The sequence below is a fragment of the Myiozetetes cayanensis genome, unplaced genomic scaffold, assembly GCF_022539395.1.
Source record: "Myiozetetes cayanensis isolate MyiCay16 unplaced genomic scaffold, myiCay2020 scf6-25, whole genome shotgun sequence".
NCBI classification, from domain to species: domain Eukaryota; kingdom Metazoa; phylum Chordata; class Aves; order Passeriformes; family Tyrannidae; genus Myiozetetes; species Myiozetetes cayanensis.
The window spans coordinates 38,878,136-38,899,802 of NW_026087853.1; the positions used below are offsets into that span (position 1 = coordinate 38,878,136).

A 21,667-nucleotide genomic window follows, 5' to 3' on the forward strand; every position below is an offset into this window, starting at 1 on the left:
GTAATGTCGCAAAGTTTTGTGCATGCTTGAATTATGCACTTTTGCAGTTTATGTGCTTTTGGGAGACAAACCAGAGTTTAGCTCAACTGAAACAGCACCAGTCGTGCCACGATGAAGCCTCCAGACTCCTCTGCTCCTCCTACCTCCTCAGTGGATCCTGCCGGCTGCCTGTCTTGTCCATCCGTCTGCCCGACTGCAGGAACACAGTAGGGTCCTCTACAGCCACAATGACCTCTCTACAGCCGCACTGCAGCTTGGCAGAACATGGTGTGTAAGCAAACACTGGAAAACAGGGGCTGAAAACATCACTTCATGATTCTTTTGATCATGCTTGCACTAGGCTATCGGTGCAGCACATGGCAAGTTAGCAGTACCCTTGTATTCAAGGGGGTCATTTCTAGGAAATGTAATGCCCCTACACTCAGCAGTGCCACTGCATGGCATGGCACTACTCACACTTACACATTATGAGCCTGCTCCTGACCCAGATCTTCAGGGATTTAAAACTACATTTTTATTCTTCTTACTTACCTTGCTTCTGAGCTTTTAGAGGATGGTCTGTTCCCGGATTTAAGTCCTCATCTTTCACAACAAAGGCTAGAAGCCTATTTTTTTGTTTATTTCTAAATGTATTCTTTCCATGACATGGAAGCTGAGATTCTCAAATACAGCTTCTTGACTTCATCTACATCAGACTAAGAAAAGCGCCAAATATTGTGAAATTTGCAATTAAATCATAAAAAGTACCAACCCTTCACACACACGTGATAAAAAAGAGTGTACACAGACAGATAGGCTCAGTAACACATAATGCAGGTCATACAATCACCATGCTGCTTTTTCACCTGAGCTGGTACCTCAGCCAGCGACAAGCACACAAGCTACAAAGTAGCAACAAATTTCAAACTGAGAACATTTTACACTTTTTGTATTTTTATTACATTCATTTCCATTACATTTATTCCCTCCCCAGATATACAAGGAAAGTCACCATATCCTTTGCTCTCTGGATGCTGGGGATCTGCAGGAACATGAATGCAGTGGTTTTCTGATCCTCAGCATCTCACTACACTGCCCCACCCCTGCCCCAAAACTACCTCATGCTTTATGCTTAAATCAAACACCAACACAGGACACACAGGTACAATCTGAAAGGCCTCTCTAAAGATGAATGGCAGACACAGCTGTGGCCCTGCAGACAGGGCACAAAAGCGTGCAGCATAAGGAAAGCACTGGACACATGATAGCATGCTCAAAGTAGAGGATGATATTCAAAGAGGAGCTATACCCAAGTTCATGGCATCTTGGCTCTTCTTATGCTCCTTTCACATCTGCATTTAATTATTTGACCCTTGAAGTGAGCTGGCACCTGAAAGCCGCTTCGGCTGAGCCTCTGGATAGATCAGGAAGCCCGTGAAGGTGATGTACTTGCCATGGTTGCTATAGGCACCATAGCCATCGTGCTGGTGGCTGTAGAGCCAAACCGTGTCCCCATATTGCAGAGGCAGCATGATACTCTGACTCTGCATCTCTCGCCTCTTGGAGTGGTTGTCATCATAGATCATGGCCTGTACCTCATTGTGGTTCTTCATAAGTTTCACTGACATAGTCTTAAAGGGCATTTTGCCAATGGTGAACGAGAAATAGTATGCACCAGGTATACGGCACGAGAAGATACCAGTGGAAGAATTGAAATCCTTTCCAATGTTCACAAACTCTGTGTCAAACGTGATTGGCTCGTGCTGGGTTTGCTCCTCATCTGTCCCCAGGAGGCTCTGTGAGCGGGCAACAGAAAACGCAGAACGAGGGTCTTGTACCCTGTTTGGTTGATCAGATAACATGTGCCGCTGTGAAGCTTCACTCTGCTCTCTGGGAAGCTGCTGAATTTTGTGAGGGTGTGGTCCCAGCTCTTGGGAGCTAAGAGCATTCTGGAAGAAGGCAGAAGTGTCAGGATAGATTAGGTAGCCATTGAAAGTTGTATAGGGTCCCACGTTGCTGTAAAGAGCATACTTGGGATCTCCATGTAAACGCAGCCAAACTGTGTCACCATAATCAAGCTGCAGCATGGCACTCTGGCTGGCTACCTTCCGTTCCTTGCGGTGATGTTCGTCATACACAATTACTTGCACCTCATTCTTGTTTCTCATCAGCATGACAGATAAGTTTTTCTTTGGGTATTTCCCAACAGTGAAGGAGAAGTAGTAGGCTCCAGGGATTCGACAGCGGAACAATCCAGTCTTGGGATCAAAATCATTGCCAATATTCACATACACTTTGTCAAAGGTAATAACCATCTCGGAGCTTCCTTCCATGCTGCTGGTTCTGGCCACAGAGAAAGCAGAGCGAAATTCAGTACTGGTGTCTGTTGGGAAGCCATTTGTAGGAACAAAAATAATGCAGCAAAGGAAGCCAAAGAAGATCTGAATGTTCAGTGTCATCATTGGATCTGAAAGAAGAGAGAAGCATATTTTAGCAGGAATATCACTAATTTATAGCTCATGCACCAGCTGAAACCCAGACCTGTACACTTGCTACATAGACCTATGAAGGTCTACGTCCAAGTACTGAGATGTTTCCAGTGTGTTCTCTGAGTAGTGTATGGGACCATACCTCAGTTCAGATCCCAGCACCAGTCTTATATTTTCCTTGCGAGAGCTGGATCTTTTCTAATCTGTACTCATCGGAAGAAAAAGAGTCTCCTCCTTTGAAAGCTTGAATATTCTACAGTTTGTCTGCAGAACACTGCGTTGCTCACAAAGCAGAGGGATCTCAGGGCCTGTTGGGGCTTTGCCAGAGCTCCCTTTTGTTGTGTTTTTATCTGTAAGGATGAAACAAAGCCCTACACAAACCCTGTATTATACGACTGAGATACAACTGAAGGGCAGAGAGAAGAGGACACGTGCTCTAGAGATTCCCATGCAGATGCCATTGCCTTGCACTGCACTGACTGTTTCACAGGATGTGGAAGCCAGAAGCCAAGTTGTTAGGACCCATTATTCAGACTTCAACATGAATCTGTGAAGAGTGTAAAGAAATATGAAGAACAGAGAACGTTTAGGGAAGGAGACGATGGAGAAAATTATTGAAATAATAAAAAAGGAAGGAAAACAAAATAGTAAATAAATAGTAATAAATAGTAATAGTAAATAAAAGGAAAGTCTCATAAAGTATGCAGTTCCTGAGAGAGAACTAACATACCAAAAATGGGAAAACAACTCCCTACCTGGATAATAGACCAGACATAAAAAACTTCTTTGACCCTAAAAAAAAAAAAAAAGGAGCTAATAGGATTTTCTGTTTCTAATTTCTGTGGGTTTTTTTTTTTTTTGGACTGAGGCCAAAAATTATCTATTAGTGCTTTCAGACTGAAAACAAAACTGCCAGTCATTCCAGTGAGAAGCGCCTCTCTCTGTCACCTCTCTGTGCTTATTAAAATATCATTCAGGCTAGGAGGCAACTGCCTGGTTTGCAGTCTGCTCCATCTGTCACCCCAGAACTGGTGCCTTGCCAGCCTGCAAACAAAGAATTCACAGACCAGAGGAACAGGAGCAAAACATGCAACTCACTGGGGGGAGGGTTGAAGACAAATCCTAAATTTAAAAGGACAAAGAGGTAAATACTTGAATCATCTGAGATGGCATAATAATAGAATTAAAGCAGATGGAATCCACATAGACTGTGAGGTGGCAATGGGATCCTGTTTTGGCAAGATGTGATACCTAGCATCACTCACCAGCAGGAATTCAGCTTGATCTACAGTCCCTGCTCTTTCACATTTGAGAATAAAACTGAAATCTAGATGCAGCTTTAATAGATATGAACCCAAGAATGAATTGGATTCTCACTTAACTACATGAAAATGACACAGTAGCAAAGACAAAGATAAATATATATCCATGTCCTAATTAGATTACTTCTCTCACAGATACCTGTAGCAGGACTCTCTGCCTAATCAAGGATACATCGGCTTGAAATTTGTCTTACAAGTTTATCAGTGATGGCCTGAGCAAGAAGGGTCTGCTGATCAGTGATAAGATTGAGTGAGGAGGGTCTGCTGTTCTTAATGTTGAAGAATATGAGAGCTTGACCAAACTATCAAACCCACCATGAGGACATGCAAGACAGAGGTTCCCTGACTGAGGCTGGGAGCAGCAAGGATGTGCAGGTCCTGATATGGAAGTGAGAGTCAAAAGTGCTGAGTAGAAGAAACTAAAGGGCTGCTAACACCCTTTTCAGCACAAAGCAGATTTTTGTGGAGCAAGCCTGATAACACATAATCTTAAAAATGCATATGACTGACAGTGAATCCCTTTACACTATAAAGGCCAGTCCCACTTTTGCACAGCAAGGACTCCTAGCATACCTCCCTGAGGTGGGGATGGTTATTCCTCAAAGCTGAGTCAAAGATATTTGCCCATGGTTGTTGGCATGGGTAAGTAACATCAATCTCTACTTAATAATTGTTTTGTTAGCTTTAATGTAATTGCTTCAATATACTTGCTTTAATATAATTACTTCAATATTGTTTCAAAACCAGTGCACTTTACTAGTAGTTACAGCTATTCATACTGTGTTGTAAATAATTCTGATTAAGCTTTTTCCCCCTAATCATTACGATATTTGTAATAAATTTAAATAAATCATTCATTGTATATATATATAAATATATTTGAGTTGCCATCCTTAATTCTGCAGGGCAAAGTTGCAGAAAAGTACAATTACAGCAGTATAATTCTTTAATATAAACCATTGACTAAGTCTGGGGCTAAGACTGGATCCAGCCACACTTAGGCTCCTCCCTGAGAGGCAGTTTAGAAAGCAAGAGGGTCATTTCTGCACCTTGTGACTCAATGGCCAGGCTTCCCTAATAAACTTAGTCTGAAGCTCCCACTCTGCACATGACAACACCTCCATATTTTCCTCCATGCCCCTGAATTCAGAATGTGTTTCCTGACCTAGCCTGCTTCCCCTCAACCCCATGGGCTGCACTGAAGGGTGATGAGAGAGGTCACTGAGGCCACTCTCTATCATCTTTGAAAGGTGATGGAGATCAAAGGAGGTCCCTGGTTACTGGAGAAAGGCAAATGTTGCACCTGTCTTCAGAAAGGATAAGTGAGACAACGTGAAAAACTTCAGGCTGGTCAACCAGTTAGCCCTTCACTTTAGTCTCTGGGAAAACCATGGAATGTTCTTGGAACACATGTCTAGTCAGAGGACATGTCATTTAGCACATGTTGTTCAACTGAGGGTAGATTGTGTCTAATCAAACTGATTGTCTTCTAGCGGGAAGAGACAGTGGACATCATCTATTCTTTAGCAAGGCTTTTGTTACAGTCTCTGAGAGCATTCCTCTATCCAAGTTGTGATGTTAGATAAGTAGGTGAAAAACCAGCTGGGTTATCAGGCTCAAGAACGAGTCCTTAATATTTAATTTCAGATGTCCTCTTCCATATTATTTATCAATGTTCTGGAGAGGGACACAGAACACTCACTGATCAAGACTGTGCTTGACACCAAAACAGACACTTGGAGGCACAGTTGCTATTCAGAGGAACCTAGGAGAGGCTGGTGGAATGGACTGAAAAGAAATTCAGTACGGATAAATACAAATTCCTGTACCTGAGATGGACTAACCCTGTGTATTGGTACAGGCTGGTGACGAACTAGCTGGGGAGCAATGCTACTGAAGATCTAGGAGTCCTAGAGAACAGCAATTTGTACCTGAGTTAGTGCTGTGCCCTGCAGATAATGAAGGCTAACAGACTCTGGGATGCATCAACAGAATGCAGCCAGTATCAACAGGCTGTGATTATTCCTCTTTATTTGGCACTTGAGTGACCCCAGAAGAGGGCAGCCAAGAAGGTTGAGGTCTGGAGCACCTGCCCTATGAGGAGAGGCTGAGGGCACTGGGCTTGTTTAGCCTGGAGAAGAAAAACTTTGGAGGGGTCTAGTAGCAGCCTTCCAGTGCTTTTAGAGGTTACTGAGACGACAGTGCTAGGTACTGATGAGCATGGTGGAGGAATAAGAGACAATGGTTATAAAATCTAAAGAGGAAGATTCAGACCAGATACAAGCAAAATAATTCCATGCCATCCAGCCATTTGCCATGAGGCAAGTAAGAATGTAACAGTCTGCCCAGAGAGACTGCAAAATCTCCATCCTTGGAAGTTGACAAACCAGACTGGATTAAGTTGTGAGCAACCTGATCCGCATTCAGTGTTGGTCCTGCTTTCAGTAGGAGCTTGGACTGGAGAGGACCTAAGTCATGATTCCTGATTTCATAACTGAATTCCATGGCTACTGCCTTCTCACTGTTGAAAATTCACTTGCTGATAACCCTAGCCACGATACTTACATGGAAATAACCAACTGATGTCAGGTCTAAAAGACAGACTATCTTCCATCCAGCAAATTAATTTAAGAAAGCATTTTCAATGGAACTATTAATGTATAGCTAACTGTCATGCATCTGCTTCCATGCTGTCTTTATTTTTCGTTACTTTGCCACTTAGTTTATGAGTCCCTCAGGGCAAAGACACTCTCTCTTCCTGTGTCTGTATAGCATTTGGCTACTGCTTCCATTTAAACAATACTAACAGACCCTAGCATCCTACCAAGAACTGAATGCCAAACTGTCACAATGTGAGCTCAGCTTCTGATTCAGCAGTATTATTTTTGCAGAGTGCAGAGTGCTACATCTAGCATGGCAGGCTAATACCAGCTTCCAGCTTAGAAAACTGAGCCCTAAAGGCAAACTTATAAGGGCTATTAGACGTTTCTGATTCATACTCATCCATTGTTATCCCTGTGATCACCATGGTGTGGCTTCATGGAGAACCAGGATGACTGTGACCTGGTTGCATGCTCTTGAGACAAGAAATGATGGGAGGGGATTTAGCATTCGCATTTTTAACAACGAGCCTGGTCCTAAAATGCTGCCTGTGCTCCAGAGCTCACTGAGCATATCCAGGAGTCAGGGAGTATACTGCAAGCACACCACTGCTGTTCAAAAAGCACAAACAGACAAAAAGCTTAATAAATTATGAAGTGAATCTTATGATGACATTGTTTCTGTTTGAAAGCTAATTTCTCTATAATAAGGTCACTTATTTCTCTGTAATAAGGTCACTTATTAAATATTGGATCACTCGGTACAGTTGCAAAGACCCTCTGCTGCTGCTGTCCCCTATTTATCAGCTCTTCCAGCAAATCATTTAAAAAAGGCAGTTAATTATGCTGTGTTTCTATTAGCAAGTTGTTTCCTTGACAGCTCCCACTCAGGACTTTCAGGACGATTTAGATTCTTCTAAAAATAACTTAGAAAATATAAAAAAAAAATGTAATAAATTATGGCACTAAACCAGTCTAAGAATGATTTCCCAATCATTAAAAAGGCTCATCTAGCTATAGGGGTGCCATAAACAGAGGCAGATCGTAACAACTTTTGGACTTGATCACTGGCATAGTACTTCTGAAAGATAAAGCTTCCAAAATCTCTGTTGCTCCCCTAGAAAGTGTTTCTGATGCCCAGGTCTTTTATTGGTATAATTTTCTTCCAGCAGGGAAGAAACAGTAATGTGAAGCTGGTCATGGACACTGTGATATCACCTTGAAGTTTGCTGCCATGGCATAAGTTTTAAAACTATAGCATGAGGTGGAAGACCCAGACTAGAAATGAAAAGTGGGCCTTTAGCATATGTCATACATAGCAGCTGTGTTATTCTCACTACAGTTCTATATCAGTCAGAGCTCTTTTCCCCTACCCTACCATTCCTTATTGTCTCAACACCACAGAAGTACATAATGAAGCTAAGTAGACCCAAGGGGTAAACCAGGTATGCTACTGCCTTTTTGCTACCAATAGGGACAGCAGCCCTCAGAGAAGTAGTCAAGAACCTAATTTTGGAATAGGAGGTACAAAAGCCATGATGGAGCTAAACAATTCTCAAAGGCATTAACATTAAATTAATGACCTGAAAAGAAGGGGCTAAAATGGTACTGACTCATACAGTAGAACAAGAGTTGCAAATGTTCCTTGAAAAGAAAGTCAGAATTCACCATTTGCATGACCCAGGAAATTTTAATAGCTTTGTGTTTGCTAGAGGTGATTTTTCTGTCCTGGAACAGAGTCAATCCACGAGTGAAAAGACAATCAGTTTTACTCTTCTACTTAAATCTGTGGATTTATAAAAGGACTTTCAACAATAGAAAGGTCACCCAATTTCTAGACTTGCAGGCCTGACATGCTTGTAAAACTCACAAGGGTTTTGTTTTTATTCCAAAATATTAATTGTCTAGATTCCCCAGTCCTACCTTACGCAAGAGTCCTTTAATTTCAGTGGGAATTTTGCCCAGAATATCACTGAAGAGTGACATGTGAAACAAAATTGAAGCAATGCAGTTGCATTAACTGTTAGTAAAAGGCTCTTAAAGTCCTGTAAGCTGCAAGAGCAAAGCCCTGTTCTTCCTAGCTCTCACCCTAATATTTAAGGACAGTTGCAAATGTTTCAATTACTTGAATCAGTGAAAGCCTGTGTAATGAACATCTCTCTTGGACTATAGTTAGCAAGGTTTTTTTCCCCAGATACCACATACTGTCTGTTCCACTCATCCGATACATATTAAGAACATCAGATAATGATGCAAATGCATCAGTTCTTCCAACATCAAGGAGAAATTAATTGTAGCACATCCTCAAAAGTGAAATCTGTATAATGAGTACAAGCGTAACAAAATCAGGGATTCACTTGTGACTGGCCTTTCTCTACTTTTGATGAATGTGGGTTTTTTTAACTCCAGAACAATCCTGAGAGGTAAAACATCGAATGCTTTTTCGAAACTCTAAGCCACACTTTCAATGACAGAACTGCATGGCATTAATATAGAAAGTACTTAATTTTGAATGTTTCCTTGAGTTGAAGGAGTCCTTTAACATAATAAATTAGCCTTTGTGTACTCAAAGATCTGTGGAGAGACAAAAAATATTTTGAAGTGCCTCAACCCCAGCCATACTCAGGAAAAGGAAATGGAGAGACTGTATTTTGGTATAAGCCACTAATGTTAGCCTGCACTTCAGAATATGAATTAAACCTGCTATGTTTCAACCAAAGCCCTAACAACCCTATTAAAGCTAAAATGATGTTACATAAAATTATGTATATTCACTGACCAAAATGAAATATGATTGTTATGACATTAAGATTTTTCTTATTTAATAGTACTCAAGAAAATTTGTCATACATATTTGAAGTGACAAGAGTGACACACTGTGTCTTCTGTTTTGGTTACTATGTATATTTAAAAATATTTTAATTTAGACTGAAAAAATGGTGTTTTAGTAGAGAAGATAGCTGAATAAATCCTAGGTGGGAGCAAAGATTTATTCTAATGAACCAATGCTTTAAAAGTAGTATTTTTTTTTACATCCTTTTCTAAATGAACACATGACACAAATCTACCTCTCCCCCACACTGCTCAAGCAAACAGGACTAAAACTGTAAAGCAAAGAAACACTCTACACTGATCAGAAACAGAAGAACAGAAAATACTGCTAGAACCTGTTAGTTTAAACTGTAGTTCATAAAATGTGTTGCATACTATAAAGTTGTTCTGCACATGCAGTTAAACCAACTGTTGATAAACAATCATTGAAATTACATGGGCAGTAACTAGTGAAAAAACTAGCCATTGCTGGGAATGAGTTCAGTGACCAACAGCTTCTGTGAAAGCAGAGGCTAGAGGAGACGGAAAAGCACAGCTTGAGAAATCCAGAAGACTGTAGCTGTGCAGTGTTTGTTTAACACTGCTACCTTTAGACATAAAGCACTGAGACCATTTCAACAGTAGGAATTTTCACATGGATCCCGTTACAGTAATGCAAAGTTAAACCATCTCTTTTCTCACCCCCAAAACCTAATTTCCTTTTATAGCCTAGTTTATGTGTGCATTTCTTTCTCCTGGTGGCCACAACAGATGCTGAGCCTGTGGAACAAAGCTTGGTTGGAGCATCCCATCTCTCCAGTAGGAACTGTATTGCTGCACCAGAAGGCAAATCACACTGGCATAAATGATTAACAGAGAGTCTGGTCTGGAATACCGGGAGGTATTTTGACAGGTAAAAGAAAGTAAGTGACACTTTGGCAGCATATACTGTAAAGATCTCAGATAAGACAGTGAGAGAGGAGGCCTCCAAAGGCAGAATGCACAGTTCAAAAACTAGCTCTAAAGAGAGAGGAAAACACAAAGACCTCAGAGAATGGAGTAGAAGGTAATTTTGTTGTTCCAGGTGGCTGGTTTAGTAGCCATGTAGCACCAAGACTTTTTCATAGGAGTCCTGTTTGTTTGTTTTGTTTTTTGCTTTGGCTGTAGAAGTAAAACCATATGAAGCATAAGGACCCTGCCAGAAAGATTGTCCCAGTAACAGACCTGTTTTATTTTAAACTTCTCACCTGGTTTAAAATATTTAAACTTAATATCCTGGATAGGATGTTAAAGACATGGACGTGTTGGAGTGAGCCCAGGGGAAAGCCACAAAGATGATCAGAGAGCTTGAGCACCTCTTCTATGAAGACTGGCTGATAGAATTGGATATGTTCAACCTGAAGAAGAGAGGGCTCCAGGGTGACCTTATTTCAGCCTTCCAGTTCCTAAAAGGGGCTACAAGAAAGCAGAAGAGGGACTTATCACAAGGGCATGTAGTGACAACACGAGGGGGGAATGGCCTTAAACTGAAAGTAGATTAGGAATGTGCAAGAAATTCTTTACTGTGAGGGTGGTGAAGCACTGGAACACAATGCCCAGAGAGGCTGTGGATGCCTCACCCCTGGAAGTATTCAAGGCCAGGTTGGATGTGGATGCCTCACCCCTGGAAGTATTCAAGGCCAGGTTGGATGGGGCTTTGAGCAACCTGGTCTAATGGAAGGCTCATGGCAGGGGTGTTGAAACCAGGTCATCTTCAAGGTCCCTTTCAACCCAAATCATTTCATGATTCTATAACTCTATGAAATAAAATGGTTTTATTTCATCATCTGACTGAAATAAACTGAAATAAACAAGCAAGATCCAGTTACTACCACAGCAGTGCTGCACGAGAATGTGAAGAGGAAGGTTATAGCTATACAAACCCTGAGAGGCCGTCTTAAGAGGCAATGATAAAGAAAGTTTATAAGTGTTTGCAGAAGACTTTTCTGGGTTGGAGACAAAATCTGGGAAACTAAGAAAAATGCAGATGGATTCAGAATCCCATATTACTGTTGCCATTTTTCTCTTTTAGTAAGAGTCTGTGTGGGAAAAAGATAAATGTTTTTTTCCCAATAACTAATGGAGCATGGGGAATTGACAGCATTCATAAAGAATGAAAAAGCTGTTTAGACAGCTCCACTGAACACAAGCTTATTAGCAGGTTTTCCTGAAGTGATGGTGAAGCTCACATCTATAGGGTCATTTAAAAAAATAAAATCTCTGCATTAAACTCAGCTGGGTAAACTGAGCTGTAAGTGACAAAGTGGAAACACTAGGCTGGCGGAATTATGCTGGAATCAGTACTCTGGAATCAACTCAGATTCTAAGCCCTTTATTCTTTCTGTTTTATTGCTACACACCATGGCTCTTCCTAGTAGTTTTTCTACATCACTTCCAGTGAAGGAAAGTTTAGCTCTCAGGAAAATCCCCACTCCCTCTGTTAACAAATGAAAGTCTAGAAACAGTTCAGAGACTATAGGTAGGTATTTACAGTATTTGCTATAGACAAATATACCTACAACATAGGTAGATAGTTGATTTTTTTTTGATCCACACTTTCCTCTATGCATCTAAGCAGCAAATTTTCTTCGGTGCAACTAAATGAATATTTTCATCCTCTGACCACGCTCACTGGAAGAGGAGGTTCCCAGGCTGTTCTGAGAGTTGATGCTGCATTTGTCAATTCAATCCTTAATTGTAACAAATATTTATAGACATTAAAGTAAATGTCATCAAGATGAGAGTAAATATTCCAGTTAAACACAGGGTGTACTGGCTTTGCTTCCTGTTCCATACTGCCACTTTCATTCCCAGTCATCCAGCAGAATGGTACAGCACCATCAGTTGGGCAAAATCTTGCAGTGATTCTTTCACGTTCTCCTCTCATCTCCTCACTAAGAATGAAAGTAACTGTTATTAGTAGGTTTATTTGTCCAGGAACTACTAGGAACCTGTGGAATCTGAGTCCCACAAAGGTGCACTAAACAGGAAAGTAATTTTAACTGCCTATACATTGCAGGAATTGTAATTTTTGTGTCATACCTTCCTGCTGAAGACCCCTGTACTTGAAAGGGTGCTGATATTACAAGAGATATCGGAACCTGTGGTGTCGTCTCAAGGTTTGTTCATTGTCCCCTCTGTGATGGTTTTATGTCCTCAATTTTCTTTCTGTGAGTCAGTGCTGCACTTTGTATCAGCCAATATATGATTTTAATTTAACTGCTACGTAAGGTTCTAATCAAACAAAACCCCCAAGTTTTAGATTTTTCTCTTCTGTTTTCTTCTCTAGCTGCATAGCCACACTTTCTCGCTTGGGTTGGAAAATAATTATCATTTCTTTTTGGAACTCTGTGCCTGCAGAAGTTGCTTTCAATCCCTTCCATACTCACTGGAATGCTGCCCTCCAGTCATTGCTCTAAGACCTGTCACATCACCCACCTGGGTAAAAGCTAGAGGGAATATGCTGGTACTTGTTGGTTGATCATCAAACCTGTGGAGTCCAGCAGTTGTCCCCTAAGGGAATTAATGGATAGCTGAGTGCCATCTGGAGTTACACACAACGACAACAAAAAGCATTTCTGTTTTCTAATTATGCCTGAGCTAAAGGCCTGCTAAGAGCTGATTTAGCAATGCAGCCAAAAATTTTCACAAGTTGGGTAAATCTGGTTCCCATCTTAATTACCTGCAGTTAACAAAAACTTTCAGAAAGGCTAAGGTTCAGCTTCTTTTGCTTGATAAATCAAATTGTAAAACTATGTTTCATCAGTGTAAACATGATTGCTTTGGTCATTTTCTTCATCAACAGCTTCACTCTAATATACTTTGAGAAAATGTCACATGCTAGTGAGTGGTATTTTCTGACAGTAGGCTTTGCAAATTCATCTGAAAACCCTATCTGTACTGGGGCATTTGCCTACAGGAATGCTGCTTTCCTTGCAGGTTTTTTAACATGTCTTGACAGGTAAGGCAGGAAAACATGCTGTCTTTTAACATCTGCCATCAAACTCAGTCAAAACCCCACATTCATATCTTTGCATGACCTGCTGTTTCATTACTGTAGAGAAGCTCAGAGAACACTGTGAACTGCACTGCAGTGCTGCTCTTCACTGTCAACATGCTGCAACATCTCAATTTGGAAATTTACTGAACTCTAGTTTAGTGAAGAAGGTGATAAAAGGCATTAAGATCTGTGTATCTTTCATCTCTGCTCTGGCATCTTCATTTCTGCCCCTCCTCCTGCTGAGTCAGGACACAGATCTGGAGCTGGAGAACAAGCATCATACACTCTGCAGAGGTCAGTGCTATTCCAGAATCAAAACTCTTTTTGGGGAAAAGGAGGTGTTGGTCAAAGTACACATACATTAATAAGTCTTCCTTCTGGTTCTGTTCTCTAATTGTCCAACAAGATCATAGGATCATAGAACGGTTTGGGTTGGAAGAGACCTTAAAGATCATTTCTTTCCAAACCCCTGCTATGGGCTGGACACCTTCCACTAGACCAAGCTCCATCAAACCTGGCCTTGAGCACTTCCAGGGGTGAGGCATCCACAACCTCTCTGGGCAACCTGTTCCAGTGCCTCACCACCCGCGCAGTAAAGAATTTCTTCCTAATATCCATGATAATCCTGTTGCTTTTGTACCCAATGAATTGGTAGACAGATCAGGAAAAAAACATTGAAAGAACAGTCATGGCATGTGACTACTGTCATTTTTGTCACCAGACAGTGTCTTGAGATACAAACTTCCCCTGGGTGGTACAGAAGTCAGTGAATAATGAAACTCTGCAATACATGCAGTGATTTTCAATATCAGTTGCTTTTAAGGAATCAGGTTTATCCAATTCTTGATCAAACAGTATTCCTTCTTACACAATTAAGAACAGGAAAGCAAATCAGCAGAGTTAGTCATTGTCATTCTTATTAATACTGACCCTTTACAACCAGCAATGTGTAGTTCCCCATTTCCAGTGGTCTTTCCTGCCAAATCCTGCAACAAGACCTCTCTGAGGAATGTCTATAAATAGCTGTAACCTCAGTCCCTTCAATTTTTTAGCCATTTTACTAGCAATTATTTCTCAGAATGCTATAGCTGTTGAAAATGAGACATCCCAAGACTGTGAATTGATAGATGATATTTTCACGAAAACCACAGTTTCTGCTTCCATTTTTTAACTCTGAGTATATTTTGGTCCATGGATTTAATCAGCTTGTCATCTTCTTCAACAGGGAACTGTGAAGTTCCTCCCCAAAACTCCATACAAGTCAAATTTTCACAGTGTGCTTTTGAATGTGGATTTTTCTGTGACAATCTGACAGAGAGGTGCTGCTGCCTACAATGCAGAATCTACTGCCCTGGCTGGAGGAACAGAGAGAAGCATTTACTGAACTCAATTCACACAAAGCTTTACAAAGTTTTTGCCATATCTGCTTTCTAGCTTTATATTGTTTCCAGTATTTAAAAAATGCCAGTCCCCTCATAATGGCCGTATAAATGTTTGTATGACTATTTCTGTAAAACTCCATCTGCACTGGGAAGCTGCTGGAAAAAGGTTTTGGCATTACCATCAAAAAGTGCTACTGGACACCACTGTTCACTCATCAGTTCCTCATTCACAGTTAGGAACCTCTCAGTGCCTGTCAAATGTTCACAGATTCCAGGCTCATCTGTGTGACCAGCCAGTTTCCTCCTAGGCAGAATTGCCTTTGACAGCTTGAAGCTGATGACTTTGATTTTTGCTTATAGGAAAAGAATGTTGCTAAAATACTGAAATAACAACTGCAGCAATGCGCTGGCAGGTTTTACCTGACTTTTAGACCCTCGCTGGACATAATATAAAGAACATGAAGGATATGGCTGCTCTAACCCCTGTTATGCAGGTACTTTATTTAAAGCAGGCTTGGATATCATTATTTTGCATTAAATATGCAGCTCAAACTGAGAGAAGTGCCATTTGCAATAGCCTACACAATTTCCTCACAACCACACTGAGAAATTCCACTTGTGCACCCTAAATCCAAATGTTCATATACAGTTCATATTTCAAGCCAGTGCTCCCTCTATTTAAATTCTTTCAGACCCCTACCTCCCTTCTAGCTACTTCTGCCTAATACTATTCCTTTTCAAGACAATTATCAACATCTTCCACTAGGAGATTACCATCTGCAAAATACCCTCCAGCATGTTCAGTATTTTTCTTCACAGTCTGTTTCAGAATTCCTCACAAATTTCCTAGAGAACAACCCTCTCATCTTGTTGCCTTCTCCTATTAATAAACCTGGGATTCTTTTACATTGGCTATATTTGCTTTATTTCCATCCAGAACCACCTTGTTCCAAACCTCCTTTATCATTAGATCACAGTAATCCTTCTTTTGGATACCCTTTCTGTCTCCCAAATAAAGACTGTGTTTCATACAGTCATAGGAGAATTAAAGAAAGGAAAGGGAAGGGTGAGAAAAGGAATGATGAAATAAAATCAGGCAAAGCAGCACAAGCTAACGTGAGGCACTGCTCAGTCCTTGGGTGGAAGGGATGTGAATTCACTTTGAAATATCTGGGGCATCAAGTCACTGGCTTTCTAAGCATATAATTATTTTTCCCAAGGTGTTCCAGCTGTAATAGAAGATGGGGGCAGGGGGTAGATCAATCAGATCTTATATAGTGTTACAGCTTGTGCTCATATGTCCCAGAGGAAATCAAAATATGAGGAATTCTATAACTTATGGATAATACCAGTGTATTTAAATTACAGAGTTTTTAATAATACCAGAGTATTTAAATTACAACAGATTATTATGCTAATATGCTACAGTTCACTGAACAACAGCTCCGTGAAAACAGCCTTCTAAAAAGCAGAGCCTAATTTTTCTTTTTCTCCCTGTCTGGTTCATTCAACACAGATCCTTTCCAGCAGTTGCTTTGCAGCCTTTCAGTCCCAGGGAGTACCTGTTTTCATAGTAAAAATTCCCTACTGCCTGTGTGGTATAAAAACGCTTCAACTCCTCCAAGTATGTCTTTAACTTCCCCAAGAGCTTTTCTTTTTGTCTGAGTGGAAAGGTGTAAAGACTGAAGAGAGAGAAAACCCCCTCTGCCTTTAGAGGATTAAAACATTATTTGGTTGGACTCAGAGTGTGTTCTATTCAGGATCTTACGTGCAGCCCACCACTGCATCATACAGAAGAGCTGATCATTGTTCTCTTATTTCATTCTACCTGTCTCCTCACAGAGATCCTGGATTTTTCAGCATGCACAGGGGACTGTCTGTTCCATTTATATTAAACAATATATGTTAAACTGTGAATACCAGAAGACCTAGATTTTCTTTCCCTAGAGAAATGTCTAAAATATAAATTGTAGAACTATGTTTTATTTTATTTCTATTCTAAATTTCATTATTTTATTCCATTTTACCTCTAAAAAAGTGTTTTTGGACTACAGTCTTTCATTCAAGGAGTAAAATACTAGAAGAGTTTGTATTTTCACTTCAGATAATTTTACTAACTGCTAACACTCATTCATTTTTCTTTTTCCATATGATTGTTTTCAGCGTTCATAGATTCAGTCAAGTCCAGAGAAATCAGGAAGTCCCATTCTCCATGTTTTCTCCAAAAAGAGAGACCTCTTCTAATGGTTTTTCAGAAGTTCTCACTTTTCTTTCAGACTCTTTTCAGAAAGAGATAGTCTGTGGTTTTGGTGCTGTGCTATCCTTGGATATCAGAAAAACATCACAATAGGGTCAGCAGACTGCTTTTATTTTGTTTCTGCAAAATGATCGTGTTGCCTTCATAAAATGATAGAATGGTCTAGAAGAGAACTTACGACATTAAATAGTCCAAGCTGCTTTCCTATAATAGGATCACTACCCTTATTTGATTCTTCAGAGATGATTGTCTAACCTGTTCTTAAAATGTCTTGACAACTTCCCTAGATTGAATATTCAAGAATTTTTATTTTCCTAGGTCCTAGAAAATTATTCTTGTAGTCTACATAATCATTCTTTCTGCTATTTCTTGCTTTCTCTTCTGTCTACCATGAGCCCAAGGAAAAGATCATTCCCTCCTCTATTTTGTATCTAAAGACCATTATATTCCACTGCCAAATTTCTGGTCTAAAAATTTTGAGTTATTTTAAATCATCCTGCAGGTCACGTTTTTCTGACCTGTGATGAGTCCTGTTGCCCTTCTCTCGACTCTCTCTGATTGAATTGCACATCTCTCAAAGTACAATAGCCAAAGCTTTGCACAGCCTCCAAGCTGAAGCTTTAGCAATGCTGAACAGACCAAGAGGATTTCTTCATGTCTTCCAGGCTTCCAATGTCTTTTACATATCCTAGCAAGATGTTTTCCTTCATTTGCAACAGCATGACATTGACTCATGTTCAGCTTGTGATCTATCAAAACAAATTCCTTTCTGCAGAGTTGCAACCTAGTAATTTACTTGTGTCTTGTGCTTATGCGGTTGATAATTTCTGCCTTACTTTATCCCTACTAAATTTCATCCAGCTCTTTTCCGAGCAGTGCTTCTAATTTGTTGGAAAATTTCTGAATTCTAATCTTTTCCTCCAGCACATTTCAAGTGTCACAGTTTTATGTCCCTGGAAAATGTGATTTACTCACTCCTTAAATTACCATTCAGGTCACCTAAAAACACTGAACAAAAGCAGATCCAGGACACCCCAACACAGCTATCCTATCAGTGTTAAGCAGCTTGTGACCTCTCTGAAAGACTGGCACAGACTAAAAGCATACAGATTATGAGTTCTGAATCTTCTGATATTATTTAAAGATCTGCCTGTTCAGATAATCATGTTTACCCAGTTTATACCCTCCTTCACCTGCTATGCCCCATGCCTCATCAAAGCAAATATTAATTAATGTGTAACCACAGTCAAGAATCTCAACTTTTACTTAAAAAAAAAAAAAAAAAAAACAGCCCGAAATTAAATCTCTCATGCCACAAATATCTTTTAATATGTAAAATGAACAAAAGCTAATTCTATTAAACTTGCTGGAATACTGAAAATATAAATGGGAAAGATGTGACCATTTCTCTTAAATGACTTTGGGATATATCAGAAATGACATAATTTATTACACTCACTGTAGTTACAAGAATAAACTTCAAGGGCAGCACCAAGGCAGCTGGTTGATTTCAAGGGGCTATACATTTTCTTTGCATCTGCTTTTGACCAAAGGACTGCAGGATCCTTTCCTTGGAGCTTAAATGCCAGCCATGATGGTCATAAGCAGGCACATAACAGATAGTAAGCCTTTGTGTACATTTGAATAAAGATGATCTGGTATTCCTCCTGACAACAGAGGCTGCAGTCTCTCATCTAGCTCTGGCTCTTATTCCAGCAATCATTACCACAGTCTCCCCAGCTTCCTTAACCCAATACAGACAGTTTTCCAGGCACCATGGCTGAGGTCCCAGCACAGCAGAAAACATGCATGGTATGAATTAATCAGCTGGAGGGTGAAAAGGAAGAAATAGGATTTTATGAATTTTTACTGTTTCCTGATGGAGCCGTAGTAATCAATTATTAGCCCCTGGAGTAACACTCACTGCTTGCTCTGTGATTATCTGATTCTGACAGTGTTACCTCTGCTGGAAACCTCAGACCTGTGCTTAGATGCAGCAGGAATTCCTCCTTTGTTCTCTAACATGTCTGGAGGAAGCATGCAACTAGAGAGAAGCTTTACAGGGACAAGAAAGCACTCAGGTAGACAACAGATTTACAGAGAGCCAGTAGCATAGTAATTGCATATTACTGACTTATCTCATTTGAACATCAGGCAAATTTCCTGACCAAGGAAAGAGTCAAAGGAAAAGGTAAAGGAAAGCTGAAAGGAAAAATGAAGTCCTGACTTAACATCAGCTTGGATTGGTTGGCCACTGGGATCTCTACTAAATTTCAGAGTGTCAAACAAGATGTAAGAGTTGAAGCTTTTAATTTTTACTAAGTGAAAATCACAGTCAAGTCTTTCAAATATTTTATGATGAACTATCAAATTGCCAAGCCTTAATGTGCCATCCAAGACAGTATGAAGATCCTCACCCCTACAGACTAGTCAGTAAATTGTAATGCAGTGAAACATCATTTTCCTTAACTGTGGATCGTGGAGTAGAATGCATACTTTATACTTGGGTGTTTTAAAGGGAGGGGTGAACAGAAGAGTTCAGGAGTAAAATCCACCAAATCCTAACATCTGACCTCAGATGCTGACAACAGAGTCCTAGACATCAGCATTTGTAAGACTCTAGCAAGTTTAAACCCTATTTTTTTTTCTTTATTCTCATTCTTAGGGTCAATGCAGAGATGAGCATCTCTTGGAGGGAGACATTTCTCAGCTGAGAATATGATATTCTCAGAGGTACTCTCCACCTTGGAAGTCCACTGTCACTATCAGATTAGTTTGTTTCAGTGCTCTCTGTATACAACTAACCGTAAGAATGCAGAAATTCTGGCAGAAGAACAGTGATCTCTTGGAGGCTCACTGCAGGCCTACTTTCCACTAGCATCCAGTTCCACTAGCACTGGTCTATTTCCCTTGGTCTTCATATTACAGGGTGCTCTGCACAGAAGGTTCTTGTCTCTTTACACCTCTGACATACCGTGTTTCTCACTGTGCCTGTTTTCATCCAGGTTACTATTTTATACAAGAGTTGGTGTTCCATGAATGGGTGATCAACAGTCAGCCTTGCTGCAATATGTCTGTTATTAAAAAGGAGAGTATAAAAGCTATCATACACCTACTTGACCACAGGTCACAGCATAGTTATCCTATTTTTCCATAAGTACAGCTGCTGCCACTGTGGGTCCACCCAGCCTCATGTATTTGGAAAATATAAATGGTTTGCAGTTTATCAATGGAGAGCACAGCACAATGGACAGATGATCACACAAGTAAAACATAAATAACAACAAACAGGGTTCCAAGTTTTGGCATCAACTCTTTGGTTGCAATGTATTTTATTTCTGCATGTGTTTCTTCATCTACAAAATAGCAAATGTCTACAACATCAACAAATTATCAGATTTAAATCAATTCTATATCAAAGCCATAGGATCTCCATTACAGAAACCAAACGTACTTTGAAGGCATTGCTTCTTCCAGATGGAAAATCCAAAACTCATTTGCACAGCCTAGTCTATGAACCATTCAGTACTCTGAATTACAGCTTTTTAGAGGGAAACAGAAGGAATGTAGAGGGTAACCTTACTCTACTGGGAATCCTCATGCTTCCTTGACATACCTTTTACTGCTACAAATTAACTCTTAAAAATGGCCAGACAAGTAAACAGCTACCATATGCCTAGACAAGATTGCAGCCTCATTGGCAAAGTGTTTCAAAGTCTTGTTACACATCATGTCCCTGGAGAAGCTGCAGAAGGTTGCAATAGCATCAGAATGAATAATTGAAGCACGGCTCATTCATTATGTGCATAAACTGAAGGGTCACAATGCTGCCTTCTAGTCAGCCGGCATCGCAGAAACTCACCCAGTGTCTAATAGAAACATTATCTGGAAATACTGACCTACTTCCCTGGGAGCTTTTCGGGAATGGGTTGAAGACATGACGGTGGGATTGCCAAGTACACAGAGAAGGATTAAACTAGATTGTCTAACAGAAAATTGTACATTACAGAATCAGTTGCATATGTTACTCTTGGGAAAACCCTTGATACTCAGTTCCCCCAGGAAACTAGAGATCCATGCAAGATCAGTGCTATTTTCCACCTGAGAAACTGCCTCTGGGGGAATTTTTTGGGATTCTCTTTCCCATAGCCAGTCCCTGGGAGGTTTTCCAGCCTCTGCTCCGTGCAAAGTAGGGGCAAAATTTCATACCCTTTCCCACATAAACTCTAGCCGTTTCATACTGCAAATAAAATGGGTGAGGGAGGGTAACTCGGGCATTTCCCCCTATTGTCCAGTCGCTCAGTGGGAAGGAGGATGCTCAGTCCGCCCGGCCGCCCGCGCCTTGCCCGCCGCCCCCGAGGCCAGGGGCTGGGGACACCGCAGCTGCCCCGAGCGCCCGCCTTCCCAAGGACCGCGGCGGCCGCCGACAGAGCACCGACGGCCCCTCCGTCGCCGCCCGAGCACCGCTCCTCACCGGCGGCCTCCCCCTAGGCCCTCGGTCCCGTTCCATCGCCCCTGTCCGACCGGGGGATCCCATCTTAGTCCCCGGCCCTGCAGGTGCAGCCCGGCCCCCGCAGCAGCGGCTCCCCCGGCACGGTACCTGCTGCCGCCCCGCGGTGGCGGCTCCGCGGCGGCGGGGTCCGAGCGCGGTGCTGGGTGCGATGCTGGGCGCGGTGCTGGGCGCGGTGCTGGACGCGATGCTGGGCGCGGTGCTGGACGCGGGGCCGCGGCGCTGCCTGCGCACTGACAGCTCGGGAGCCGCGGCGGCGGCGGCGGGGGCCGGGACTG

General features: G+C 41.2%; 1 protein-coding gene and 1 long non-coding RNA gene across 3 annotated transcripts in view; one reads left to right on the forward strand and one right to left on the reverse strand.

Moving 5' to 3' along the window:
• Positions 1 to 915: 915 nt before the first annotated feature.
• C1QTNF4 (C1q and TNF related 4) lies at positions 916 to 21,622 on the reverse strand. The gene is made up of 2 exons (XM_050335925.1): positions 21,480 to 21,622; positions 916 to 2,446 (listed from the first exon to the last, which is right to left on the reverse strand). The coding sequence occupies exon 2, from the start codon at positions 2,439 to 2,441 to the stop codon at positions 1,338 to 1,340; it is 1,104 nt and encodes a 367-aa protein (XP_050191882.1). The 5' UTR covers positions 2,442 to 2,446; positions 21,480 to 21,622; the 3' UTR covers positions 916 to 1,337.
• The window catches only part of LOC126650758 (uncharacterized), a 29,776-nt gene continuing 29,425 nt past the window's right edge, over positions 21,317 to 21,667 (forward strand). For both annotated transcript variants that reach the window (XR_007631491.1, XR_007631493.1), the window contains exon 1: positions 21,317 to 21,475. This is a non-coding gene — a long non-coding RNA (uncharacterized LOC126650758). The remainder of the gene's footprint in view (positions 21,476 to 21,667) is intronic.

Bases quoted from the DNA above. Each gene is read 5' to 3' on its own strand.
- C1QTNF4 (XM_050335925.1), bottom strand. From the start codon at position 2,441: ATGATGACACTGAACATTCAGATCTTCTTTGGCTTCCTTTGCTGCATT.